General features: G+C 53.2%; 1 protein-coding gene across 3 annotated transcripts in view; it reads left to right on the top strand.

Annotated features, from left to right (window-relative positions):
• The window catches only part of Faim2 (Fas apoptotic inhibitory molecule 2), a 37,876-nt gene that overhangs the window by 12,278 nt on the left and 3,408 nt on the right, over nt 1–22,190 (top strand). For 2 of the 3 annotated variants that reach the window (NM_028224.4, XM_006521449.4), the window contains 9 exons: nt 1,331–1,434; nt 1,830–1,894; nt 2,248–2,301; nt 8,153–8,203; nt 8,647–8,686; nt 9,217–9,254; nt 9,735–9,822; nt 10,012–10,107; nt 11,968–12,021. In NM_028224.4, coding sequence (NP_082500.2) covers nt 1,331–1,434; nt 1,830–1,894; nt 2,248–2,301; nt 8,153–8,203; nt 8,647–8,686; nt 9,217–9,254; nt 9,735–9,822; nt 10,012–10,107; nt 11,968–12,021 — 590 coding nt within the window. The remainder of the gene's footprint in view (nt 1–1,330; nt 1,435–1,829; nt 1,895–2,247; nt 2,302–8,152; nt 8,204–8,646; nt 8,687–9,216; nt 9,255–9,734; nt 9,823–10,011; nt 10,108–11,967; nt 12,022–22,190) is intronic. The other variant, NM_001038658.2, reaches the window with a different exon arrangement.

The raw sequence follows: 22,190 nt of genomic DNA, 5'->3' as shown, positions 1-22,190 counted from the left end.
GATCTTGGAACTGTCACTACTGGTGAAGATGTTGGTGACTTAGGTCTGGCCAGTCAGTCAGGGAAGATTTCCTGTGTCCACGTAGAGCTCTGAAGTGTGTCTCAAGTTAGCATGCAAGGAGGAAACAATGAATGTCCCTCAGAAAGCACCTGGTTGGTTGGGTCCAGGGGCAAGAAGGCAGATGGCAGATGTAGTCAGGCTGAGAGCATGGGATGGAGGACTGCTCAGGATGAGGGGTGGCTGGATAACTCTGCTCACCCTGGCATACTTAAAGGAACTTAAACTCGCCTGGCACTCTGGAGATGGAAACAGGAGAATTAGAAATTCAAAGTCATCCTCAGCCATGTAGTGAGTTCAAGACCGGCCTGGTCTGCTTGAGACCGTGACACAGAAAAGTAAACAAAAAGAACTTGAACTTGAGTGGTGAGCAAGAGAGGAGCCATTGAAGAGCTCTAACCGGGCAGCGCCATGCTCATCTCTGAGAGACGAAGGCACAGGCTGTTGCTGGGGAAGAGGGAAAGATTAGCCGGACCTGATGGGCATAGTAGAGGGGACCAGGGTAGATACATTCGGGGCTTGAGAATGGCCCTAAGGAGGGACACAGGGCAAAGACAGTGCATCCTTCACTAGGCCCAGAACATGCAGAATTTCTGTTTTGGGTCTCTGTGAAGTGGACCCATTGCCCAAACCAAAAGAACCTCAGAAGGCTCTGGGTCACACAGCTTGTCCCTCAGGTTGGTAGATCCACCTGTGGGTCCATTTGGCTATAAGGTCTTTACTCTTGCAAAAGCTAGAGCTTTGGGGCTGGGGCTGGGGCTGGACCCCACCCACTGTGTTCTCCCTCTTTCTAAATCCCCTTCACAGTTGCCCCCTGGCTTACAGTTGAGTATCAGCAGGCCCAGCCTTCTGTCCTGGCCCATGGGTCTTAGAGCAGCTGGAGTCAGGCAGGATATTTGGTCTTAGGACACATTGTCTGGCCAGGAGTACTGTCTGTTTCTTGCTGATCTGAAGCAGCTTGATTGTCCAGGGAGAGAGATGGGAACACAGGAGGGAAGGGACATTTGTATTACAGAGCTTGGTCCCCAGAGCCCCAACCATTGTGGAGGGAGAGAATGGTAAATAGCTCATTCCTAGAATCAGAGAGAGCAAGAAGTGACCAGGAAGACAGATATAGGGTAGGCAGGTATGGTCAAAGGGGTATTTGACAGTGGGACTGGAGAGAAAGACTTTAGAGGCCCAGAGAGCCTTTGACATTCTCATGTCACGTCATGGCGTTGACATGAAGGCTGGGTTGGCAGCGAACTCTCAGAGCCTCTACCCACCTACCCAGGCGGCAGCTCCGGCTATGAAGGTGGTTTCCCCGCAGGACATCACGAGCATTTCACCACCTTCAGCTGGGATGACCAGAAAGTTCGTCGGCTCTTCATCAGAAAGGTAACCACTTCTCCCATGCTCTGGGCTGGAGAGAGGGCAGTGAGGGGTTTGGGTCCTTGTGCGGAATCCGCCCGGAAGGACCTTGGCCCAGCCTCTGCTTGCAGAGGGCTTTCCCTCTCTCCCGCCATCCCAGCTTACGGCTTCCTTGGCTTGTGCTTCTGAGGTCTCACCCAGGGCCCTTGTGCCTTGTCTTCTGAGCTCTGTAGGCTGCTCCACCTGAGGGTCTGGCACCCTTCCTGTCTCTCCACTTGTCTGAATCTGCCCGGTGGCCCTGTGAAGGAGGGTGGAAGTATCCAATAGGGAGGACTGGATTCAAATGAGTCCCTGGGAGCTGAGGTCTTCTCAGAGGCTTGCTGGGGTTCAGGGCTCTCCACACTGATCATTCCCTCTCTCAGGTCTATACCATCCTATTGGTCCAGCTGCTGGTGACCTTGGCTGTGGTGGCTCTCTTTACCTTCTGGTGAGTTAGCAATGTGGACTGATGCCTTCCAGGAGGGACATGGCTAGGCCTGGGACATGGGGACTCCATCAGACCTCTCCTGGAACGCCCACTTGGAGAGATGAGGGGCCATGGATATCCTCGTGCTGGGGAAGAAGGGTGGGTGTGCATCCTGTAAGAAGTTCCCCAAACGGTGTGGGGTGGGTCCTGTCACTGTCTGGGATGCCTCATTTGGCTCCAGTCACTCCTCCAGCCTGCCCATGTAGATAAGCCTAGCCCCACCTCCTTTCTCTGAGTCCATGTGGGGCAGGCACAGACATTGAGCAGAAACAGACCTGGGCTAGCCTCTGACTCTGCCCCGTCTTTTTCTACAGTGATGTCGTTAAGGACTATGTCCAGGCTAACCCCGGCTGGTACTGGGCGTCCTAGTGAGTATTCCCCACCCCAGGTTCCTTCCTAGAGATGCCCACCGTGTTCCGTTGAAAGATCCAAGTCATCAGATTGCACATCCGAGGGGGGAGGACCTCAAAGACCCCATAGCATGGCCAGAAGCAACTTTTGGATTGCTCAGATCTGACAGCTGGAGGTGACAGCTGGGGGGCAGGAGGCAGCCTGGTGGGGGGTGGGGCTAGGGCCCTGGGATGGAGAGAGCTGGTACCTTGACCCCAGGAGGGAAGGGGCTGGAGTATTTTAACCTTCTCTAATGATAATGTTGCTACTCCTATTAACATTGTTATTAATGCTTATGAAATTATTAATCATAAGATCTACCACTTAACGAGCGCCTAATTAAGGGCTGGGCATTGTTTTGTGTGTTCCGTGTCCAGTATTGCATTTGATCCTTAAATCTACTACGTATGATTACCTCAGAAGACCTAAAGACTCAGATAGGTTGGGTAATTTGCCCAAGATCACACAGCTATTCGGTGGCAGAGCTGGGTTCAAGTTAAGACTTGTGCTCTTAATCCCTCTGCCTGGCAGTCTCTCCTGCCCGCCAGCCACTTGGCTGACAGTAGTCCTGTACTCGTTAAGGAACATGGCGGGCCATTTGCAAGAAGAATCTTGAGGCTGTAGGTGACTCGGACCCTCCTTCCTGGTAACTAAGGAATAATTTGGGGGTATTTCCAGGCCAGAACCATCCTAGACTCAGAAAACTCTTCTCTCCATGGTCCCCATTGGCATCCAGTGTGAGCCAGCCCTGTACTGGGGCTACTGGGCAGGAGGCCTCTGCCTATAAGAGAACAGTGGGTGGTGTGTAATCAAAGGAGCTTGCGCAGTTATTAGGGATGGGTGATGTAGACTTCCCACGTGGACAGGATTTGGGAGCATCGCTGCAAGGGGCTAGACTGACAGACGAACAGAAGGACATCCCAGAGAGCAGCAGGGCCCTTGGGGCTCAGCATCAAGACATAGCACGGCAGAGGAGCCGGCACACCAACTGGCCCAGCCTGTTCTTGAATAGGGATCCAATGTGGAGCTGGGCCCAGCACAAAGTCCCTGTGAGCCACCAGAGCCTAGAGTGGGCTTTTCGTTAGCACAAGTGGGCCAGAGGGTAACAGTGAAGGACCATCCCAGGATCCCAGGAGTGAAGACGTCATACACAGAGTCATTCCTAGGGCCCAGGACAGAGAGACAGTCAGCAGCCCAGGAGGGAGGGCTGAGTCCTGGGGAGTTGGGAGGAACTGTGCGCACATCTAATGAGGCCCCAGGGACGGCCATCTTGGCCAGCCCACACAACAGGTTGGCATGGCTCCTAGCACGTCAGCACCGTCTGGCAGGCGTAGCTCCAGACGCACCCCTCTCCCCAAACCTTGGGAATGGTGTCCTGGCTCCTCTTCTGTGACACAGTCTGTAGGATTCCATGTCCTGAGTTCCTCATGACAGGCACAGCTTAGGGAGGTGGGCAGAGTCCTAGGGATGGGGAGGGAGGGACATTCTGGCCTTGGAAGGGTGACATTCAAGGAAAAAGCAGTGATGAGCAGGTGGAGAGAGGTGGAGAAAATGGGCGTGGCCTCTGCTCCCCTGGGATACCACAAAGCTGTCACCAGTCTGCCACCTCTTCCTGCAGAAAGCCTACCTGAGGGTCTACCCTGCCCTCCATACCCCTTTAGTCTCTCCATCCTGCCCCTGAGTCTCGCCTCCTGACCTCCCGTGTATCAAATGCTCCCTGAGGGTTCCCTTCTTGTCTCTTCCTGTTGGGACAGCATTCACAACAGTGAGAATAAAACAGCTCTTTTTAATGCGAGAGGCGCCATGCCAAGTGTTTCCTGTATAGCTTTAACAACTCCATTTTACAGATGAGGAAACTGAGGCAGAGAGAAGCCCCCTGAGCATCAGAGCCAGGGTAGAAAGCTAGAACCTCCTGACAGCCACACGCTTGCCCACCTGTGAAAGGCTAATGGGTTTAGTACTTGGTCTTTGCCCGAGTCTCAGTCTCAGTCCCATCTGACACTAAACAGACTGTCTCAGGCCCTGGGGCTGAGGCTTCGACAGGAAACCAACTGTTCTTGCTCACACACAACCCCTCTCTTTGAGTCCCAGCAGCCCTGGCTTTCTCAAGGTCCCTGTCGTCTCTCTCCACTGGGTTCTCTCCTAATTGCCTGATTGCTCCCACTGAGCAGGGTGTCTGTGGCAGAGCAGAGGGACCAGAGAACAGCAGGCAGAGGAGGAGGAGTGTGAGGGGAGGGCTGGGATGGGGATGGCTGAGGAGAGCCATCTTCTAAGGACAGCAAGCAGCTCCCATCCACGAGTCCAGCGCAGCACAGCGCAGCGCCCAGCCTGTGCTTGCATTCAGGCTGGACCTCCTGGAGCTGGCAGGTGGTCCTACTCTTCTGCAGTACAGGGGACTGCGGCTGGCTGTTAAATCCTTGTCTGTGGCCAAGACTCGTGGCAGGCCTGGGACAGGACCTCTGGCACCAGGCTCTAAAGTTGTACCATGGTCTTTGGAATCCTGAGTCTCTCCGACCTTCCCTCTGATGCCTGTCTTAAGGGTTGAGGAACCAAGAGAGTGCAGAGAAAAGGACATGAGGCCCTTGGTCCCAGGAAGCTTCTGGGCTGGCTAGAGACACACAGAGACACACAGCCAGGTGTTGTTATTTTCATAGTTGTTGAAGTGACTGAGACCCTATGGAACAGAGTGCCAGAGAACTTTCTTTTTTCTTTCTTTCTTTTTTAGTTATTTATTTTATGTAAGTACACTGTTGTTGTCTTCAGACACTCCAGAAGAGGGCATAGGATCACATTACAGATGGTTGTGAGCCACCATGTGGTTGCTGGGAACTGAACTCAGGACCTCTGGAAGAGCAATCAGTGCTCTTAATCACTGAGCCATCTCTCCAGCCCCTGAGTACTTCCTCTAGGGACAGGAGGGTTCTGCTGTCCCCCATGTACAGGATGGCCACAGCTCTCTGGCACCTGGCATCCGATTGCAGTGGGAAAAGGTTCACATTCCAACACTGCCTGCTTTGTTACTGTTTTGGTTGTATTTGAAGGGCACTGGCTGGTGTCAGGCTCCAGGTTAGATGGCAGGAAAAGAAGCTGGCCTCCGGGTGCCATAGGGGAGCAGGGACCATTCGAGCTGAGCTGGCTGAGACTACAGTCTGTGCTACAGAGGAAACCCTATTGAAGAGGGAGTCTCAGTCTTGCCAGTGGAGTGATGGGCATGTTCCAAGGGTGCAGAACAGGTTGTGATGAGAAGCAGGAGGGTGGGTGGGGTACAGTGACAGTAGAGGTCAGGAGCCAGCGGTGGGTGGACTGTGCTGTAGGCGTGGCCAAGTCTTCGGGGGTGGGGAACTTGTGTTCTGATCAGCCTGTAGTGTGGAGGGCAGAAGACTGGGCTGTAGGAGGGCCGTAGTCTCAGCCAGATTGGAAAGAGAAAGGGGCGATCCAACTTCAAAGGGAGATGACGGAGATGGAGGGGAGAGTGAGGTCTGAGTGGGAGGCTGAGCAGATGCAGGTGATTAATTGGGTGTGGCTGGGTCTAGCAAGCGCCAAGACTGATGCTGCGACCTCTGGCTGGGCGGCTGGATGGTTTCATGGCATCCTCAGCCATGGGGGTGCAGAGACAGGGGGAATGTAGAACTCAGTTCTACCCCACCACATCTGATACGTTTCTGAAAAGCTTCTGTTCCCTGGGCAGCCAAATAGATGTTCCAGTCTAGCGCTGAGAGGGAAAAACGGGGTGGGGGGAGAGTCTGCCTTGAAGAATCCAGCTCTTTTAGAGTCTCCTTAAAGGAGACTGAGAAGGAGTGGCCAGGAATGGAGGAGGGAACCCAAAAGTGTGTCACTGTGGAACTGGGGAAACAATAGGAGTGACCAGACATTGAGCTCAGGTAATGTAAGGACCAGGTGACAACCGAACTCAACAGGGTCACCCTGTTGTGACAAACCCAGCTCTTCTTACGTGGGGCTGAAGCCAGGTTGTTGGGCGGGTTGGAGAGATGAAGAGACACTGAGTAGACTTTCTCAAGAGAGCTTCTGAGAGGCTGGAGCTAGAACCAGGGAAGACGAGTCTAGGACCCAAAGCGCAGACTGGGGGCATCAGCCTAGGAAGGGGCTGAGGGGTAGAAAGTCTGGTAGTGCTATGTGAGGTTTGCAGGTGATGGCCCAGGAACCACAGGATCCTCCCTCATTATCTCAGATCTTTCTGGAACATAGCAGAGAGTGAGGCAGCCTGGGAGGTTTAGGGAAGGAGGAGGCTGTTTGGAATTGCTGTCATGGAGGGCAGGTGATATTCTGAGGAGATGGAGAAAGAACTGCAAAGCCATGCTGAGGAACTGCGAAGCCACGCTAAGGGGCTGCTGAGGGTGGAGATCATGTGTTGGAAGTCTGTCTTGGGAGCTCACCCCCCATCTTCCATCACCTTGCCTTTGACCCTTGCTTTCCAAAATACTCTTCTCAGCAGTCAACCACCGGCTGGCCACTTCCCACTGGAGGCGGCTGCCTGAGCCACAAATTGACTCTGCTTCCCATTCTGCTCGGTGTGGGTAAGCTCATCAGTGCTGAGTCCATAGCCAGGTAGGGAAGAACAATAATGAAAGCAGCTAAGGGGCTGGGTATAGGTAGAGACGATAGAGGCATCGTGTAGCGGTGGTTGGAAGGCAGCTCCCTGCAACTGGCCAGCACCTTGGTTTCAGCCCTTCCGCAATAGGGTAGCTTCGAGACCTTAGACAAATCACTTGACCTCATCTGTGAAGGAGAACACAGCCCACAAAGAAGGGAGGACTGTGTCAATATTTATTAAACACAACCCAAAACAAACATTGGCCAAGTTCGACATGGCCTATGTAGGTAGTTCCAGGCCAGACAGAGGTACATGAAGAGATCTTGCCTCAAAAACTATATAAATAACAAATAAACAAGTATCTACTATTTCTGAGGCAGGGTCTCCCATGGAGTAGGCTAGCCTCAGACACCATAAGTAGATCAAAACTGACCCGGAGTCCCTGGCTCTTTGACCTGTACTTCCTGTGTGCTGAATTGCATCACCACACCGTGGAGTCCAGCATGGGCTTATTTTATTTTTTATTTCTGTAATGCATGTGTATGGGTGTACACACATGTTCGTGTGGATCCGTGTGGGTGTACATGTGTGCCTGTGTCTATGGAGGCCAGTTTGGGGCGTCATCCGCAGGAAAGCCACCCACCTCCTTTGAAACAGTGTCCCATTAGCCTGGAGCTCCCCGGTGAGGCTAGGCGGGCTGGCCATCAAGCTGAGCCCCCTCCCCCAAGAGCCCTCTTCCTGTCTATTACTCTCTAAGAGCTGGGTCTCCAAGAGCATGCCACCATGCCCAGCTTTCCACGTGAGTTCTGGGGACTGAAGGCAGGTCCCTCATCCTTGTTGGCCACTTGCTTCTCCCTCTGAGTTACATCCCGAGCCCGTGGGTGCGACTGAGCTTTTTAACTAAGGTCTCTTAGCCGAGTGGGGTGATGAAGTCTGCAGTCTCAGGACACAGGAGGCTAAAGAGGGAAGCTCACTGAGAATTCAAGGCTAGCCTGGACTATGTAGTGAGACGGTGCTTCTCAAACCAAACACACTAATGACAGCACAGGTCTCTGAGGCCGCTTGAGTTGAGTGATAAGATCAGGAAGCCGTAGCTCCTAAGATTTAATATGCTTGTCCCACCCAACCTCACCTTCCGTTTTTTGGAGTTGGACCACCATCCTGCCTATTGGCATCCTGCCTGGTGCAGTTTGGGTAGGGGTGGCAGCATAGGACCAGCTGCTAGGTAGACAGGCTCAGGAAAGACCCTCTGACTCGCCCACCCATCTCTCTCACAGTGCCGTGTTCTTTGCAACTTACCTGACTCTGGCTTGCTGTTCTGGACCCAGGTAAGATCGTGACTTGGAGGGAGGTGGGGGTAGGCTGCCCCCGGGACTATTAGTAGGATCTTAAAAATCTTCTCTGGCCAGGCGTGGTGGTGCATGCCTTTAATCCCAGCACTCTGGAGGCAGAGGCAGGCAGATTTCTGAGTTCGAGGCCAGCCTGGTCTACAAAGCGAGTTCCAGGACAGCCAGGGCTATACAGAGAAACCTTGTCTCAAAAAAAAAAAAAAAAAAAAAAAATCTGCTCTGAGCCATGCCTTCCATCAGGGTGCTGTGCAGCCCTGAGAGGGCCTCATCCCTCTCTGAACTGGAGTCAAATGGGCCAGCTCGTCTGCCCTTCACTTTGCACCTGAGGCAGATGGGCGGGTGGGCACATAAGAGGGTTTTCAATGATGAGAGAGGCTCTACGGAGTATCTATCCTCTCTGAAGCCTGTGGCTTGCCTTTCAGGAGACATTTCCCTTGGAACCTGATTCTGCTGACCATCTTTGTAAGTGACCGACCAGGGTGACAGATTCTGCTCGGGGATAGGGGGCGGGACAGAGGCAGCACAGGTTTTGAGGACCAGAGAGTCTAAACAGGAGACATTCAATGTGAGGGCCCCTGTGGAGCAGGGGGTTGACCCTTCTTCTGCCATAGCATCTTATCCTCCCTCCCTCAGTGGGATGAAGCCCCCCCAACCCTGTGTTTCCAGTCTCTTGTCCTTGGGAGGTTGTGTGGGAGTCTCAGCCAGAAGCAGGGTAATGAAGAGAAGGCTCTCCCTGGGAGAACAAGGCTGCCTAGGAGATAAAGGCACAGCTAGCCTGAGGAGCCTGCAGGCTGGCTAGGGAGACATTGCTTAGCTGGCCTCGGTCGGGAATGTGTGTGTGTGTGTGTGTGTGTGTGTGTGTGTGTGTGTGTGTGTGTGTGTGTGTATGTATAATGTATATGCATGGGGGGGGAGGCCCAGGCTAGAACTTGAGTGTGCCTGGGGCCCCCGAGTCCACATGAGGTAACATGAGCCCCCTGATCTCCCTGCAGACCCTGTCCATGGCCTACCTCACTGGGATGCTGTCCAGGTAAATGGGACAGGAGTGGCCTAGGTAGGCATGCGGCCAGGGTCTGGTCACATCTAAGGGAAGCTCTCCATGAACCCCATTTTTTCAGGGAGCTCTTGGATGGGGGAGGGACCCAAATAGACAGGCTGCCTTGGCTTCGATGTCTCCTCCTTAGGCACTACAGGGCCAGTGGCTCCGAGACCCAAGCGGACTGTTGGGGTTGGGGTAAGGGATGGTGTCGAGGAAGATGATGTCATCCAGGAAGTGACTTTAAAGCCCTGGGCTCCTTGTGGTGTAGACTGCCCTCATACACCACCATAAACTCATCCCGCTCTGCCTATTGGGGAGCTTCACCCCAGTAGTGAGTGACAGAGAAGCCCTGGAAGCTGGAAGCCCTGGGAACGTGGGTCATGAGGTCAGCTTCCCGGCAGGAAAGGGCTGTCCCCTGAAAGGAGGGATGGGGAGAAGGAATCCTACTGATGAACGCCTGCCTGTCTCCAGTTACTACAACACCACATCTGTGCTGCTGTGCCTGGTCATCACGGCTCTCGTCTGCCTCTCGGTCACCATCTTCAGTTTCCAGACCAAGGTCAGCCCTGGAGCCTGTAGGCAGGGAAGGGCACGGGGGCCAGAGGGTCTATGTGGGGCCGAGGAGAGGCAGAGGCCTGAGTTGGGTCTGGGGATGCTACATTGGGGTTACATTGGGTTATGGGGGTGAGTGCAGAATTTGCGGGTCTCTGCTGAGGCCCGGTGCTGACGATCCCCTGTGTCCCCGCAGTTTGACTTCACCTCCTGTCAGGGTGTGCTGTTTGTGCTGCTCATGACCCTCTTCTTCAGTGGACTCCTCCTCGCTGTCCTCCTGCCCTTCCAATACGTGAGTCTCAGCCTACCAGTCCTTGAGGGAGGTGGAGATAACCCAAGGTGCATGCTCTCCTACCCCAGCAGGGCCACCCAGGGCCAAAGCCTCATGGCCTGCCACCCTGGCCCTCCTGGCACCTGCCCCCGGGTGTGTTAGCAGCATGGGCAAGCAAACAAGGAGGCTTTTCTTGGCAGGCCTGGGCACCTGCCCAGCTCCATGAGCCGCATCCGGCTTCACTTTCCCGGCCATCTCCTGCAGGTGGAGGATGGGGGAGGGGGACTGTAGCTGAGAAAGATACAATGTGGCTCCAGGGTCCTGCAGGCTCAGGGGCACTCCTGGGGGACCAGCTAAGTCCAAAGAGGCAGAATTTGGCTAGCCGTGCAGGAGGGGAATTGACCACGGCGGCGTAGGAGCAGATTCCCCACCCCATCTCACAAATGCCCACCCACCGGAGGGCTCTTCCAGGGACTCCGATTGGCATCCTGCCTGCCCAAAGGAGTGCCTACTGGGTAGGAGCTGAAGCCACCAATGCTGGGGAACAGATTGGAGACGTGACAGGTGGTTCAAATCCTAAGAACACAGGAAAGAACTAGTTGGATCTATTAGGGACTCAACAATATTCTCTCCGGCCACATCCGGTAGCTGGTCTCCCATGGCCTCTTGTCTGCCAGGGTTGGAGGGTATTCCTTATCCCCTCTAACACACTTCCATGCTGCCCAGCCCCAGCCTCTGGGCAGTTGGCATCAAGTCTAGGATGTCTAGATTGACTCCTTGGCTCTTCCCAGGATCCTGTTGACGAAGGGAGGGGCCAGAGCTGGCCTGGGGGCCTCTGTGTCTCTAGGATGGGAGGGGGCTACAGGAAGGAGTCCTAGAACTTCAAAGCACCCTTTATTGACCCACGTTGAGCTGATGGGATGCCTTTGTTTCCAGGAACCTTCTAGAAAGGTTTCTGGAAGGGATCCACAAAGGGTAATGCACCTTATACTTGTGACTGTTTGCGTTCACAGTGGGGGTGAGCACAGGCCGGAAAGGTGCTGCTCTGGCCTCCAGAGGCAGGGCCATCATGGCCCTCTGGCAGAGACTCCAGATGCCTCCACTTCCATACCCACCCTGGCTGACTTTTTCCACCTGAGCTCTTTTTTTTTCCCAAAATTTATTTTTATTTTATGTTTATGAGCATACCATTGTGAGCCATCATGTGATTGCTGGGAATTGAATTCAGGACCTCTGCTCACTCCAGCCCTGCTCTCTCCGGGCCAAAGATTTATTTATTATTATATTATACAAATGTTTTATTATATTATAAATATTATATTACACAAATAATATATTTATTTTATGTAAGTACACTGTAGCTGTCTTCAGACACACCAGAAGAGGGGTGTGTCTGAAGACAGCTCATTACAGATGGTTGTGAGCTGGGATTTGAACTCAGGACCTTCGGAAGAGCAGTCAGTGCTCTCAACCACTGAGCCGTCCGTCTCTCCAGCCCCTCCACCTGAGCTCTTGCTTCCAAGGCAGAGACAGAGAGCTCTCTGTGAGGAACAGACAGACCCCAGATAGAGCAGGGATGATTTGGCAACCTGAGGAGGAGCCTAGAGCCAGACCCAGGCTGAGGGAATGACTGGCAAACAGGATGAGTCGCACTTGGCCAGCCTGAGCCTGGGGCTGTGCTCCAAGGAAAGACATGTCAGGTCTGTGGGAAGCCCCTGTGGGAACCACTGGGAGCTCCCCAAGAATCACAGCCTCTCTCAGACCCGGCCTTCTTAGAGAGGAGCTACCCCTGTTCTTCCATTCTCAGGACTGAGCCCTGCCCCAACTTCTGGCACCTCCGCCAGCCAGCTGTGTGCTAAGCCAATCTTTCCTCTCCCACAGGTCCCCTGGCTCCACGCGGTCTATGCTGTACTGGGAGCGGGTGTGTTCACGTTGGTGAGTTTGGCCCAGCTCCTGGGGCCACCATCTCAGCTTTGTGATTCTCTCCTCAGACCCTTCCACCCTGTGTCTTCCTTATGGTCTCTATGGAACCTTTCGGCAGCATCCTAGGGTAGGGCTGGTGCCGTGCTCAGGCAGGGAATTCTGTCTTGTGTCCAAGATAGACTCTCTGAGCAGGGCAACATCAGGAGAACATCAGGGTAGAAGCTGGTGGCCAGAGGGGATTAGGTGACCAGGACTAAGAAGACGGGTCATTCTGGCAGAGCACAGGGATATCTGGCTGTGGGGACCAAATTAGTAAATCCTAGAGCAGTCTGGGAAGATTCCCATACCTGGCGAAAGTCTCCATCAGAAGGACCTCTTTCTTTGCTGTTCTTACCAAATTCAGTTAACAGTGATAGCTAATTCACTTCTTTACGTACGTATATACTTATTTGTCTTTTATAAACAAAGTGGCCTTGAACTTTCGATCCTCCCACCTCAGTGTCTAGAGCCTGGTATTATAGGCATGCACCACACCTGGGGCTCAGCTAATATTTATCCAGCACTCACTGTCCCTCAGCCGGCTCTCTTTTGTTCTTAATTCACACACCACACCTAGCAGATAGGTCCCACTCTTCTGCGATCACAGTGAAGAGGAAGTCCAGAGATGTCAGATAACGTATTGAGGTCATTTTAGGACATGGTAGGATCAAGCTGGGAACTTGGATATCTGGTTCCAGAGGCCGGGTGGAAAGTGCCTAGAAGCAGATACCCAGGCTACGTGGCCAAAGATGGACAGATGCCTGCCCAAGGCAGCCCCACATATCCTTGAGTCAGGTGGACCCCAAGCACCTGAATATGTGCCTCAGGAACACCCAAGAGACACGCCAGGTGTCCATGACATCATGGGAAGCCATGCAAAGAGATATCTCTTGCCAGTGAATCAATGGCTGGATCTCTCTCTCTCTCTCTCTCTCTCTCTCTCTCTCTCTCTCTCTCTCTTTCTCTCTTCGTTTGCTCAACTACACTAAGTAGCTACAGTCCCAGGTTTATCACAAATTCCAGAGACTCAAAGAATGTCCAACGTATCCCGTGAGGTAGACAGCGCTGATGTAAGAATTGCCTCATCCATTCTCCACCCACCCACCATGGCGGTACTCACCCATAAAACTAGCATCTGGGAAGAGGAGGCAGGAGGATTAGAAGTTCAGAGTCATTCTTGGCTACTTAAGAGAGTTTGAGGCCACAGGGGACCCTGTCTGAAAGTAAGCAAAGCCAAGCACCTTCTTCATCGGAAGCCCTAGGGTTACAGAGTTGTCAGTAACGGTCAGATCTGGGACCAAGCCTCAGTTGCACTGTGCCTATTTGGTGCCATTTCCAGTCCCTGAGGTCCCTAAGAGAGAAGGAACTTCTCCTGGCTGGGACTTGGGCAGAGGATGGGCAGAGCCATCCAGTCATCCTCTCTGTCAGGTATCAAGGGGAACATGACAGGTGAGAGAAGTGAGGTCAGACAAGGGTCAAGGCAGGGTAGAGCTGTGCTGGGCTTAGGGGCTCATCATTCATGGGTCTTTATTGAGCATCTACTATGTGTGAAGTGCTTTGCTACCTGCCCAGAAGTCTTGGTCAGAACTAAGAGCCCTGTTTGGGTGGAGGAAGAACAGTGTTTGGGTGAATATGTCAGGTCTGTGGCGGCTCCCTGTGGGTCTCTTCATGATTACCAGAAGCACTGGGTGAATATTGTTAAATGGCCCAAGGCCACCTAGTCAAGGAACATAAGGACCAGAAGAGCTAGACACAGCAAACCCCCTCTTACGGGTGTGAAAACCAACATCTAGATAGATCAGACGAATAGGCTGAGACAGTGGTTCTCAACCTGTGGGTCACGGGCCCTTTGGGGGTTGAACGACCCTTTAATGAGGGTCAACTATAAGAGATTTCCTGTGTATCAGATACTTACATCATGATTCAAAACAGTAGCAAGGTTACAGTTATGAAGTAGCAATGGAAATAATTTTGTGTTGGGGTAGGGGGTTACAATCACAGAAGGAACTGCAGTAAAGGGCCGCAGCATTCGAAAGGCTGAGAACCACTGGTGTAAGGTTCCCCGCAAGTCAACAAGTATGGCTCAAGACTCGGCTGCCAGGTTACACATTCCCTGTGTCAGTGGGGAACCCCACTTCTTGGGAACCCTACGTCCTAAATAAAGTGAGATGGCTGTTTACCCCAGGATACCCACTTACCCCAGGATACCCACTTCTCCTGACTCCTGGACCAGTGTTCCTCCTTCCACGTCATATTTTCTCAAGCAAAAGAGCAATCTCAGAGAATTGGAGGGGGATCGGCATGGGAGAAAGGAAGAGAGCAGAAATCAGGGCCACCAGCCCCGGGCAGTAGTATCAGGAGGCTGCAGAGAGCAGCCATGGCAGGGAGCAGAAGAGGCAGGCCCGAGCAAGGGAAGCCGGTGGAGTTGGAAGACAGCCTGTGGAGGACCAGGGCGTGCACTTTGCTTCCTGAGGGTCAGGTTGCAGCAAGCGTGAAGGCAGGTAGGGTTGGCTGGATGCTAAGCCTTTGAATCTGTTCAATAATCCCTCGTGTTATTAGAATAATAAGAATAATCCCGGCCGCCTGTCCCACCCATAGCTCTCTGTATAACATTTTCATGCTTATTGCTTCGTTACGTCTTACTACAACACAGGGAAGGAGGCAAGGCTGACATTGTTCTAAGAACTGCCTTGCACACTCGAGGCCTTGGGTGTTAAATTGTGAATTTGGTAAAGTCTCGCAGCCAGTTAAGCACAGGTCCAGGCCCAGGTGACCCAGGGCCAAGGTGTCCTGAAACTGGTGTCCAGTGCCTCTGTGGTCACCTGGGGAGAGGATAAACCTCCTCTGTCCTCTTCATCACCACCACCACCATCGTCATCACCAACAACCACCATCTTCATCATCATGTGTTTCATGTGTTGACTTCTCTGCTAGATTCTTGTGTCAGCATGGAAACATACTGTGATTTCTCCCATCTAAAGGAACATAAAGCCCACAAAATACTCTTAACCCACATCTCCCTAAAGCTCTTGCCCAGATATAGCAAAAAAAAAAAAAAAAAAAAAAAAACAAAACAAAAAACTTCCTTAGGAATCTCTGTTCATTTCCCACAATGCCCCACCCCACCCCAGTGCCCCCTCCCCCCAGTTGTCTGTTCCCATACTCTCTTGTGTGCCTTTTCCATGCAGCCAGGGCTCTGTGCACGCAGAGTGTGAGCTCTGCTATGGAGCTTCATCCCCAGTCCACCGAGAACTCTGCAGAATGCAGTGCTATTCAGTTCACCAGTAACCTCCATGGGGACAAACCCAGCAGGCAGTCTGAGCCCTCCTTGGCCTAACTCAGCAGAAGCACCCCCTAGGCCTCTGGCTCCTGGGTTTTGGTTAGACGGCCCCATGGTGGCTTGCCTGGGTCCCTGAGTCTTTCCATCGTCTTCCCTCAGGACCCCAGTCGGGCCCAATGCTTTGGGGTTTTTTTTGTTTTGTTTTGGTTTGTTTTGGTTTGGTTTGGTTTGGTTTGGTTTTTGGTTTTTTGAGACAGGGTTTCTCTGTGTGGCCCTGGCTGTCCTGGAACTCACTTTGTAGACCAGGCTGGCCTCGAACTCAGAAATCCACCTGCCTCTGCCTCCCAAGTGCTAGGATTAAAGGCTTGCGCCACCACTGCCTGGCTAATGCTTTGGATTTTATGCTTCATGCTGATGACTGTGGATTTATGTCTCCGGCCCTAGTGTCTGAGTTCCAGACTAGAATGTCCAGTTGTGTCGTCAGTGCGCCCATTTGAAATCTGACTGACCCTTTACCCTCACTAACGTGCAAGCCACTTCTTTTGCCTGGGTCCCTCTGACTCTGTGTCCTTCCCACGGCTTCTCTCGGAGTTCCCCACTCAAGGCAAATTCCTCGGCAGCCTCTCCCTTCCCGACACCCTACACGTCAGACTCATTCGGCAGCAGGTCTCATGGCTCTACCTCTGCTCTAGAGCCTAAGCGCCCTGCTAAGCTTTGTGGCCCTTCTTTCCCCATGCCACCTGGCTTGTTGTGATGCTCCCTGCAGCTTCCCCTGCTGTGCCCCCTGTCTCTGGTCCAGACAGCAGGCAGGGGTGGGGATCCCCTGCTTCACATCCAGCAGGTGGTTGCTCCCCACAGACCCCCTTTGAACTCCTCTCTCCAACTCTGCTGCACCCCTTGTTGCCTAGGCTGAGTGGCTCCTTCCACACCCAGGATCACGCAAGGATCTGCTCCTCCGTCCTGAGACCCTCCCAGCTTTTCCTTCTCTTCCTTCTGTGCTTTGTTTTCCTTCGCCCACCGCTGAGTGGCTGCTCCCTCCTCCCCGGAGTCCTAGCTCTGGAGACCCTATCTCTTCCTCTGGGTTTTTCTGATCTGTTTGGTTTTCCGACTCAAGGGGAAGTTAACTCCCTGAGGGCGAGGCTCACCAACCACTCTGGCTTGTGCGTTGATGTAGCCCCGGCTCCCAGAACAACCTCATACACAGCAGACACCCCTGGGGGCTTGTGGGGTGAATGGATGCCCGAGGAGTGAGTGGGGGCAGGGATCTGAGGTGCTGGGATGGCCAGTCTCAGAGCTGAGTGTGCACTGTCCCCGCTGCCTCCTGTGAGTCACAGGGAGGAGGCACTTTGGTGCCCAGTGACCCCCAAATGTCTCATTCAATTAGTGCACCAAAAAGTCTTGGTTGGGATCATCTTGAAAGTTACATAAAGAATAGTTGAGAGCGTCCATGGGTGGGCCCTTTTGCTTAGAGATGGGAAGACAGGCCCTTGCATGCCATGACACATGTAAGAGCCCTGTGTCTTAAGCTACTCCGAAGAAGGTCCGGCAAGGTTAAAGCATTGTTCCCAGGCAAGGAAACGTAAAGCCTCAAGTGTTGCTAGAGGTAGACCGGCCCTTGGCACCACCCTGCACAGTTTCTGCCCAGCCCTACAGCCTGGCCTGTGAATTTACCTCCCAAGAAAGCACCCAAGTGGGGAGAGGAGGGGAGAGCCGCTCGGAGCCGACACCTTTGAGCTGACTCACCCACTTACTAGCATTTCAGTTCTGGCATCCAGCAAGGGGGTAGGGGTCAAGCTGCAAACTCAAGGCTTCCTGACACTGCGCCAAGGCTGAGTGTGGGAGAGACAGACGTAGGAGGGGGCTGCTTCTCAAGGCTGGATCAGCACCCCAAGAGGCCTCGGCTTCCATGACGGGGGTCCCTACCCTGAAAGATGGAAGAAGCTCTCGGGGTTAGAGCTGAGAGTTCTAGGACAGAGGCTCTGGATATTCTTCTCGGTGTCTGTAAAGCCCAGGCTGGTGGGAATAGGGAACTTGCCAGGGAGGGTCCAGGGCCTCATCCAACACTTCCTGTTATCCCTTCCTTGAACATTGCTGATGGGGAGTAGTCAAGTCAAGGCTGTGCTGAGTGTCCGTGTTTTGTCTGACTGCAGTGAAGAGAAAGGGTCCCATTGTGTCGCTAACCCACAGAAGGCTAAGTGGGAGGAGCCATCCCAAAGGCCAAAGTCACCCTCCAGTTATACAAGAGGGAACAGGGCACCAGATGGGCCCAGTTCTGGGCTCCCACCAACTTGGAAGCCTGTGTTTTTTCTAAGCAAAGTGTTGTGTTTTCATTTCTTCTTATCTCACTCTTATAGCACACACACACACACATGCCATCACACATGCACCCCACCTTGCTTCTCTAGGCATCTGGGGACAGCCATCCTCTTGGCTGTGTGATGAGGGCAAGTTGATTATACTGTCTGTGCCTTAGTTACATCAACAAATGATGGGAACAGTAATGTGACATTTGTCACAGAGGCTAAAGTGGGTATTTAAAAACAGTCACAAGACTCTGTTACATTAATCCTTGTGTTTATAAGTTGTACTTTGTAATATATGAATACATCTATTTGTGGGTCTTGGCTTTCAAGAATCTTAACTATGGATGAAGCAAACATTTTGAGCGCACTCCTTGGCTGTCCCCGTGGTGACCGTAATGGGCAGCTGCCGTCTTCCTAGACTGTTCTATGGACACATTTGTGTATAGGCTCCTGAGTCACAAAAGCACTTCCGTGCAGGTGTGTGATAAGGTCCTTTCCGCAGGTCGCTTTCTTCTCCTGGTAGCAGATATCAGGTTCCCGACTCCGTTCTGCATCAGTTTAGCTAACTGGCCCCTGTTGACAGGCTGGGTGGTTTCCGGTAAAGCTCTGTTAGAACCTGCCCTGTGAGAGAGAGCGGCCCAGGGCTCACAGCTCCTGCACCACGCTGCTGTTTCTGTAGGACGGACTCAGATCACAGGCTCCTTTCCATGGTGGCTCCACACATTGCAGCCCCAGCTTTTTATATTCAACCCTTGTCTGCCCATGGCCTCTCCATACTGTGGCTCTCCCACAGTGCCTCAGCTTCATCTCTGAGGCCAAGTTGGAGGGAGGGACACACAACAGATACAAGCTTGATTCCCAGTGTAGCAAGGCCAGGCCAACCCTTCGACCAGAGTCTATGTAGCTTGCCAGTTCTCAGCCTGTGGGTGGCAATCCATTTGGGGAGGCAGGGGGAGGTCAGATGATCGTTTCTCAGGGGTCACATATCAGGTATCGTGCACACCAGATGCTTACATTATGATGTATAGCAGCAGCAAACTTACAGCTATGAAGTAACAGCGAAATAATTTTTGTGGTTGGGGGTAACCATGACTTAAGGAACTGTATTCAAGGGTGGAAGCATTAGGAAGGTTGAGAGCCAATGGTATAGGTGCAGCCCTACTGTGTGGTGGACTAGAACAGACACCCTCAGCTCTCTGCCCTGTGCAGGTCCCTCTTAGTCCCCTTGTAAGCCTACTCTGCTCCTGTCCCACCAAATAAGGGGCAAGGGTCAGGTTCCAGCACTAGATAAGAGACCATCAGCAAGCCACTTTCCTCTCTAAGACCCCTGACCTTACAGGCTAAAAAGTGGCATACCAACCTCAGGGTGCACACAGACAGTGAGCTGGGAAGACGTGATAGCACACACAAGGACTGTTTATACATTCAGCATGTGTAACTCCTGCTCTGGTCCTGCACTGCCTCTGACCCCATCCCACACACTCATGCAGAGTCCTGTGTCCAGCTGGCCTCGAACTCAGCCAAGGATCACCCTTCCAGGTGTCAACAGCTGCCCTTAGCCTGCAACTAGCGTGTTAACTATAATCTCCTGTCAGCTCAGGATGTCCTCAATGCTTTCCATTGCCTAGGGGGGGATACTAGCCGGTTGCTTTTCCCTTGCAATTCATGTTTACGGTGGGGTTTTAAATTTTATTTTACATCTAACTGTGCTGTGCTCGTGTGTGTGTGTGTGTGTGTGTGTGTGTGTGTGTGTGTGCTCGTGAAGATTAGAGGGCAACTTCTAGAAGTCAGTTGTCTCCATCGAGCAGGTGCTGGGAATCAAATTCACACCGCCCCTCAGGCTTGGTAGCACCCCAATCTGCCCAGCCACCCCGCTGGACCTTATAATAGAATTCTGATGATGTTTGTGGCCCTCGTTAAACTGTCAGTTCTTCACAGTCAAGTCCCCTGGAACACGGGAGGTGCTCAGTTCTTTGGGGGCAGCACACAGTAGGTGCTCATTAAATATGAGTGCGCACAAATAAGTAGAAAGCTCCCAGCTGGCTCTCTGGAATGAGGCTGCAGCGGTGGGTGGTAGCCCCTTTGGGATGGCCGTCCCTAGCTAGCAGCACTTGGAGGAGAATCCGGGGCCAGGAGCCAAGGGCCTGGGCCGCAGTGGGTCCACTCTTGTTTGCAGCCAGCTAGCTGTTCTGGGAGGCCACTGGGTGGGTGCTCCTTGGAGGGGCACCCCCAGACCCGATCAGTTCCAAGCCTTCTAGGTTGAAGGATTCGGTTTCATGAGCTCACCCAGGGGTGACCAGGCTCTGGGAAAGCAACCAGGCACTGCTGATTGATAAGCCAGCTCAGCAATTTATTAACTTATGCTTGGCAGCTGCGCCTGTTAAACAGCCCGCAGCATTGGAGCCGGCCCCTCTCTCTGCGTGCTTGTTCTCTTTGCAGAGGAAATTTCACTTAGAAAGCCAGATCTCTTTGCTGAGTACGACGGAGTAAAATGATAGTCTAGAATAATGAGAGCCAGGGATGGCCAGGGATGGTGTGACCGTCAGTGCTCTCCTGCTCTGTGAAGCGAGGGCTCTGAGGTCACGTGATTATGTTAACTTGACCCTTGGCCTTCTGTGTTCCAGGGGGTCCAGCCCTTAATGTTGCTGAGACCAGAGGCCTGATCCATGCATGCAAGGCCCCCTCAACCCTTACCACAGCTCGCCATTTTCCTTCTGTTATGGCCATGCAGATTCCCCTCAGAATCTCTCTGCCTCCCCGACATGATGTGGGAGCCACCTGGGTCTCATTAGCAGTGTCTGCCTATTCCTGGGAGGATACAGCTCCCCCAGATGCCTCAGTGAAACCCCAGTAACAGCACCATTCATTAGGCGTCGGCTGCGTGCCAGGTGTCCTGTGCACAGTATGGTTATCACGGTCTCGGAACAGCCTCAGGAGACAGGCACCCTCATCTCCGCTCAGCGCCAGGGAGTCACAGGCCGAGAAGAGAGTCCGAGCCTTGCTCATTCTCCCAGCTGCGTGGGTGGCAGGACAGAGTATCCAAGTGAGGTGGCATCAGGCTGAGCTCAGAGTCACCCTCCTCATGCAGCATCTGCTAGACTCGCCCTTTGTTGGAGTCTCTGGTCCCTATGTTTTGTGGCATTGGCACAAAGGGCAGGGATCCTCCCGGGGTTCTCAGTGGGCTACATCTAACACAACTCCAGGGAGTCTGGGTCCTCAGTCATGGAGGGGGTGAGAGAAAGGGATTGGGGCATCCTTCAGCCTCGCTCCAGCCAAACAGAAGCTTCAAGGTCAGCTATCTGACCTTGTCCCTCTGTCCCCTCCCTTCCCACAATGCTCCCCTTTCTCCCACGCACGTAATTCTTCACTGTTTGCAATGATCCAGCAGGTCCCCAGGGCTTCCAAAGGGCTGCCTGGTCTATCCAAGGCCCACACCTCCTTGACACCGCAGGAAAAATGTCACCCCTCCTAAGCACACCTTCCCCTTGAACAATCAAGAGCTCCCACTCCACAGCCTTAATTATAACATAGACCCAGCTTTCTCATAATCGTCTGAAAGTTCTCCCTCCCCCCTTAGGCAGTGGGCCTAGCCGAACACACAGACTTGTGTCCTTTATCGGTTCCAACTCAGTCCCTGGCCTGCCACATGTGTGTGAGGGGCCCAGAGACACAGGCCTTCTGCATACGTGTGGTGGAGCAGCTAGGCATAAAACGGGGATGAATCTGAAGAGATCTCACGTGTGCAGGTTGATCACCCCTTGTAAACCCTGGGAGACTCTGGGACCGCCATCCTCTGAAGGATGCCCCTGCCTGCCTGATTGCATGTGTGGCATGCAAGGGGCTTCTGCAGCCAAGACCTGGAACCCAGAGGAAAGCTGGGGTGGGGGGGGGTGTCTGTGGCCAGAGGGAAGGGCTGACAGGGGTGGCAGGGGAACAGAGAGGAACTGTGGCTAAGGGAATCTCTGAAGAGTCATCTGTTAGGCCCAGAAGGTTCCCCTGGGAGAGCAGATGACCCTGGGTGCTACAGAGGGTGACAGAGTGGGGTGGACATGGCTAGCCTGCTCAAAGCCTGGATTTGTTATTTCCCCACGTGAGTAAACTGAGATAAATGTTGAACATCTCTGGCCCCAGTTTCCTCTAGTGCTGACAGTTCTAGTCCAAGGAGCTTGTGTCTATAAAGTGTATAACCGTATAACAACCCCCAGCCCCTGGGTTACCTGAGGCGTGCATTCCCCCTCCCCGCCCCCCCCCAAAAAAGTAGCAGGGCCCAGAACAACAGCACAAAGACTGTTACATCTAGAAAGCTCCCTGCCTCAGAAGCTCTCCCTAACTGCAGCCACACCCACCCAGGGCTTAACCCTCAGCACTGTGGAGATGAGAGGTGAGGGCACTTTGTAACACTCTGGGGTTACTCTTGTGTCACTAACACCTCCTCCCCCACCTCCCCCTCCCCAGAGCGGAGAGATCCTGCCTCTCTGCAGTATTTCTGTCCGGAACAAAATAAGTGCTCAGTAAACAGGGTGGGTGTGGGGTGGATGTAATCGGGGAGGAAGGTGTTG

The sequence above is a fragment of the Mus musculus genome, chromosome 15 (assembly GCF_000001635.26).
Source record: "Mus musculus strain C57BL/6J chromosome 15, GRCm38.p6 C57BL/6J".
NCBI lineage: Eukaryota > Metazoa > Chordata > Mammalia > Rodentia > Muridae > Mus > Mus musculus.
The sequence above is the reverse complement of the archived record's forward strand: the minus strand, read 5'-3'. Positions and strand labels throughout refer to the sequence as shown.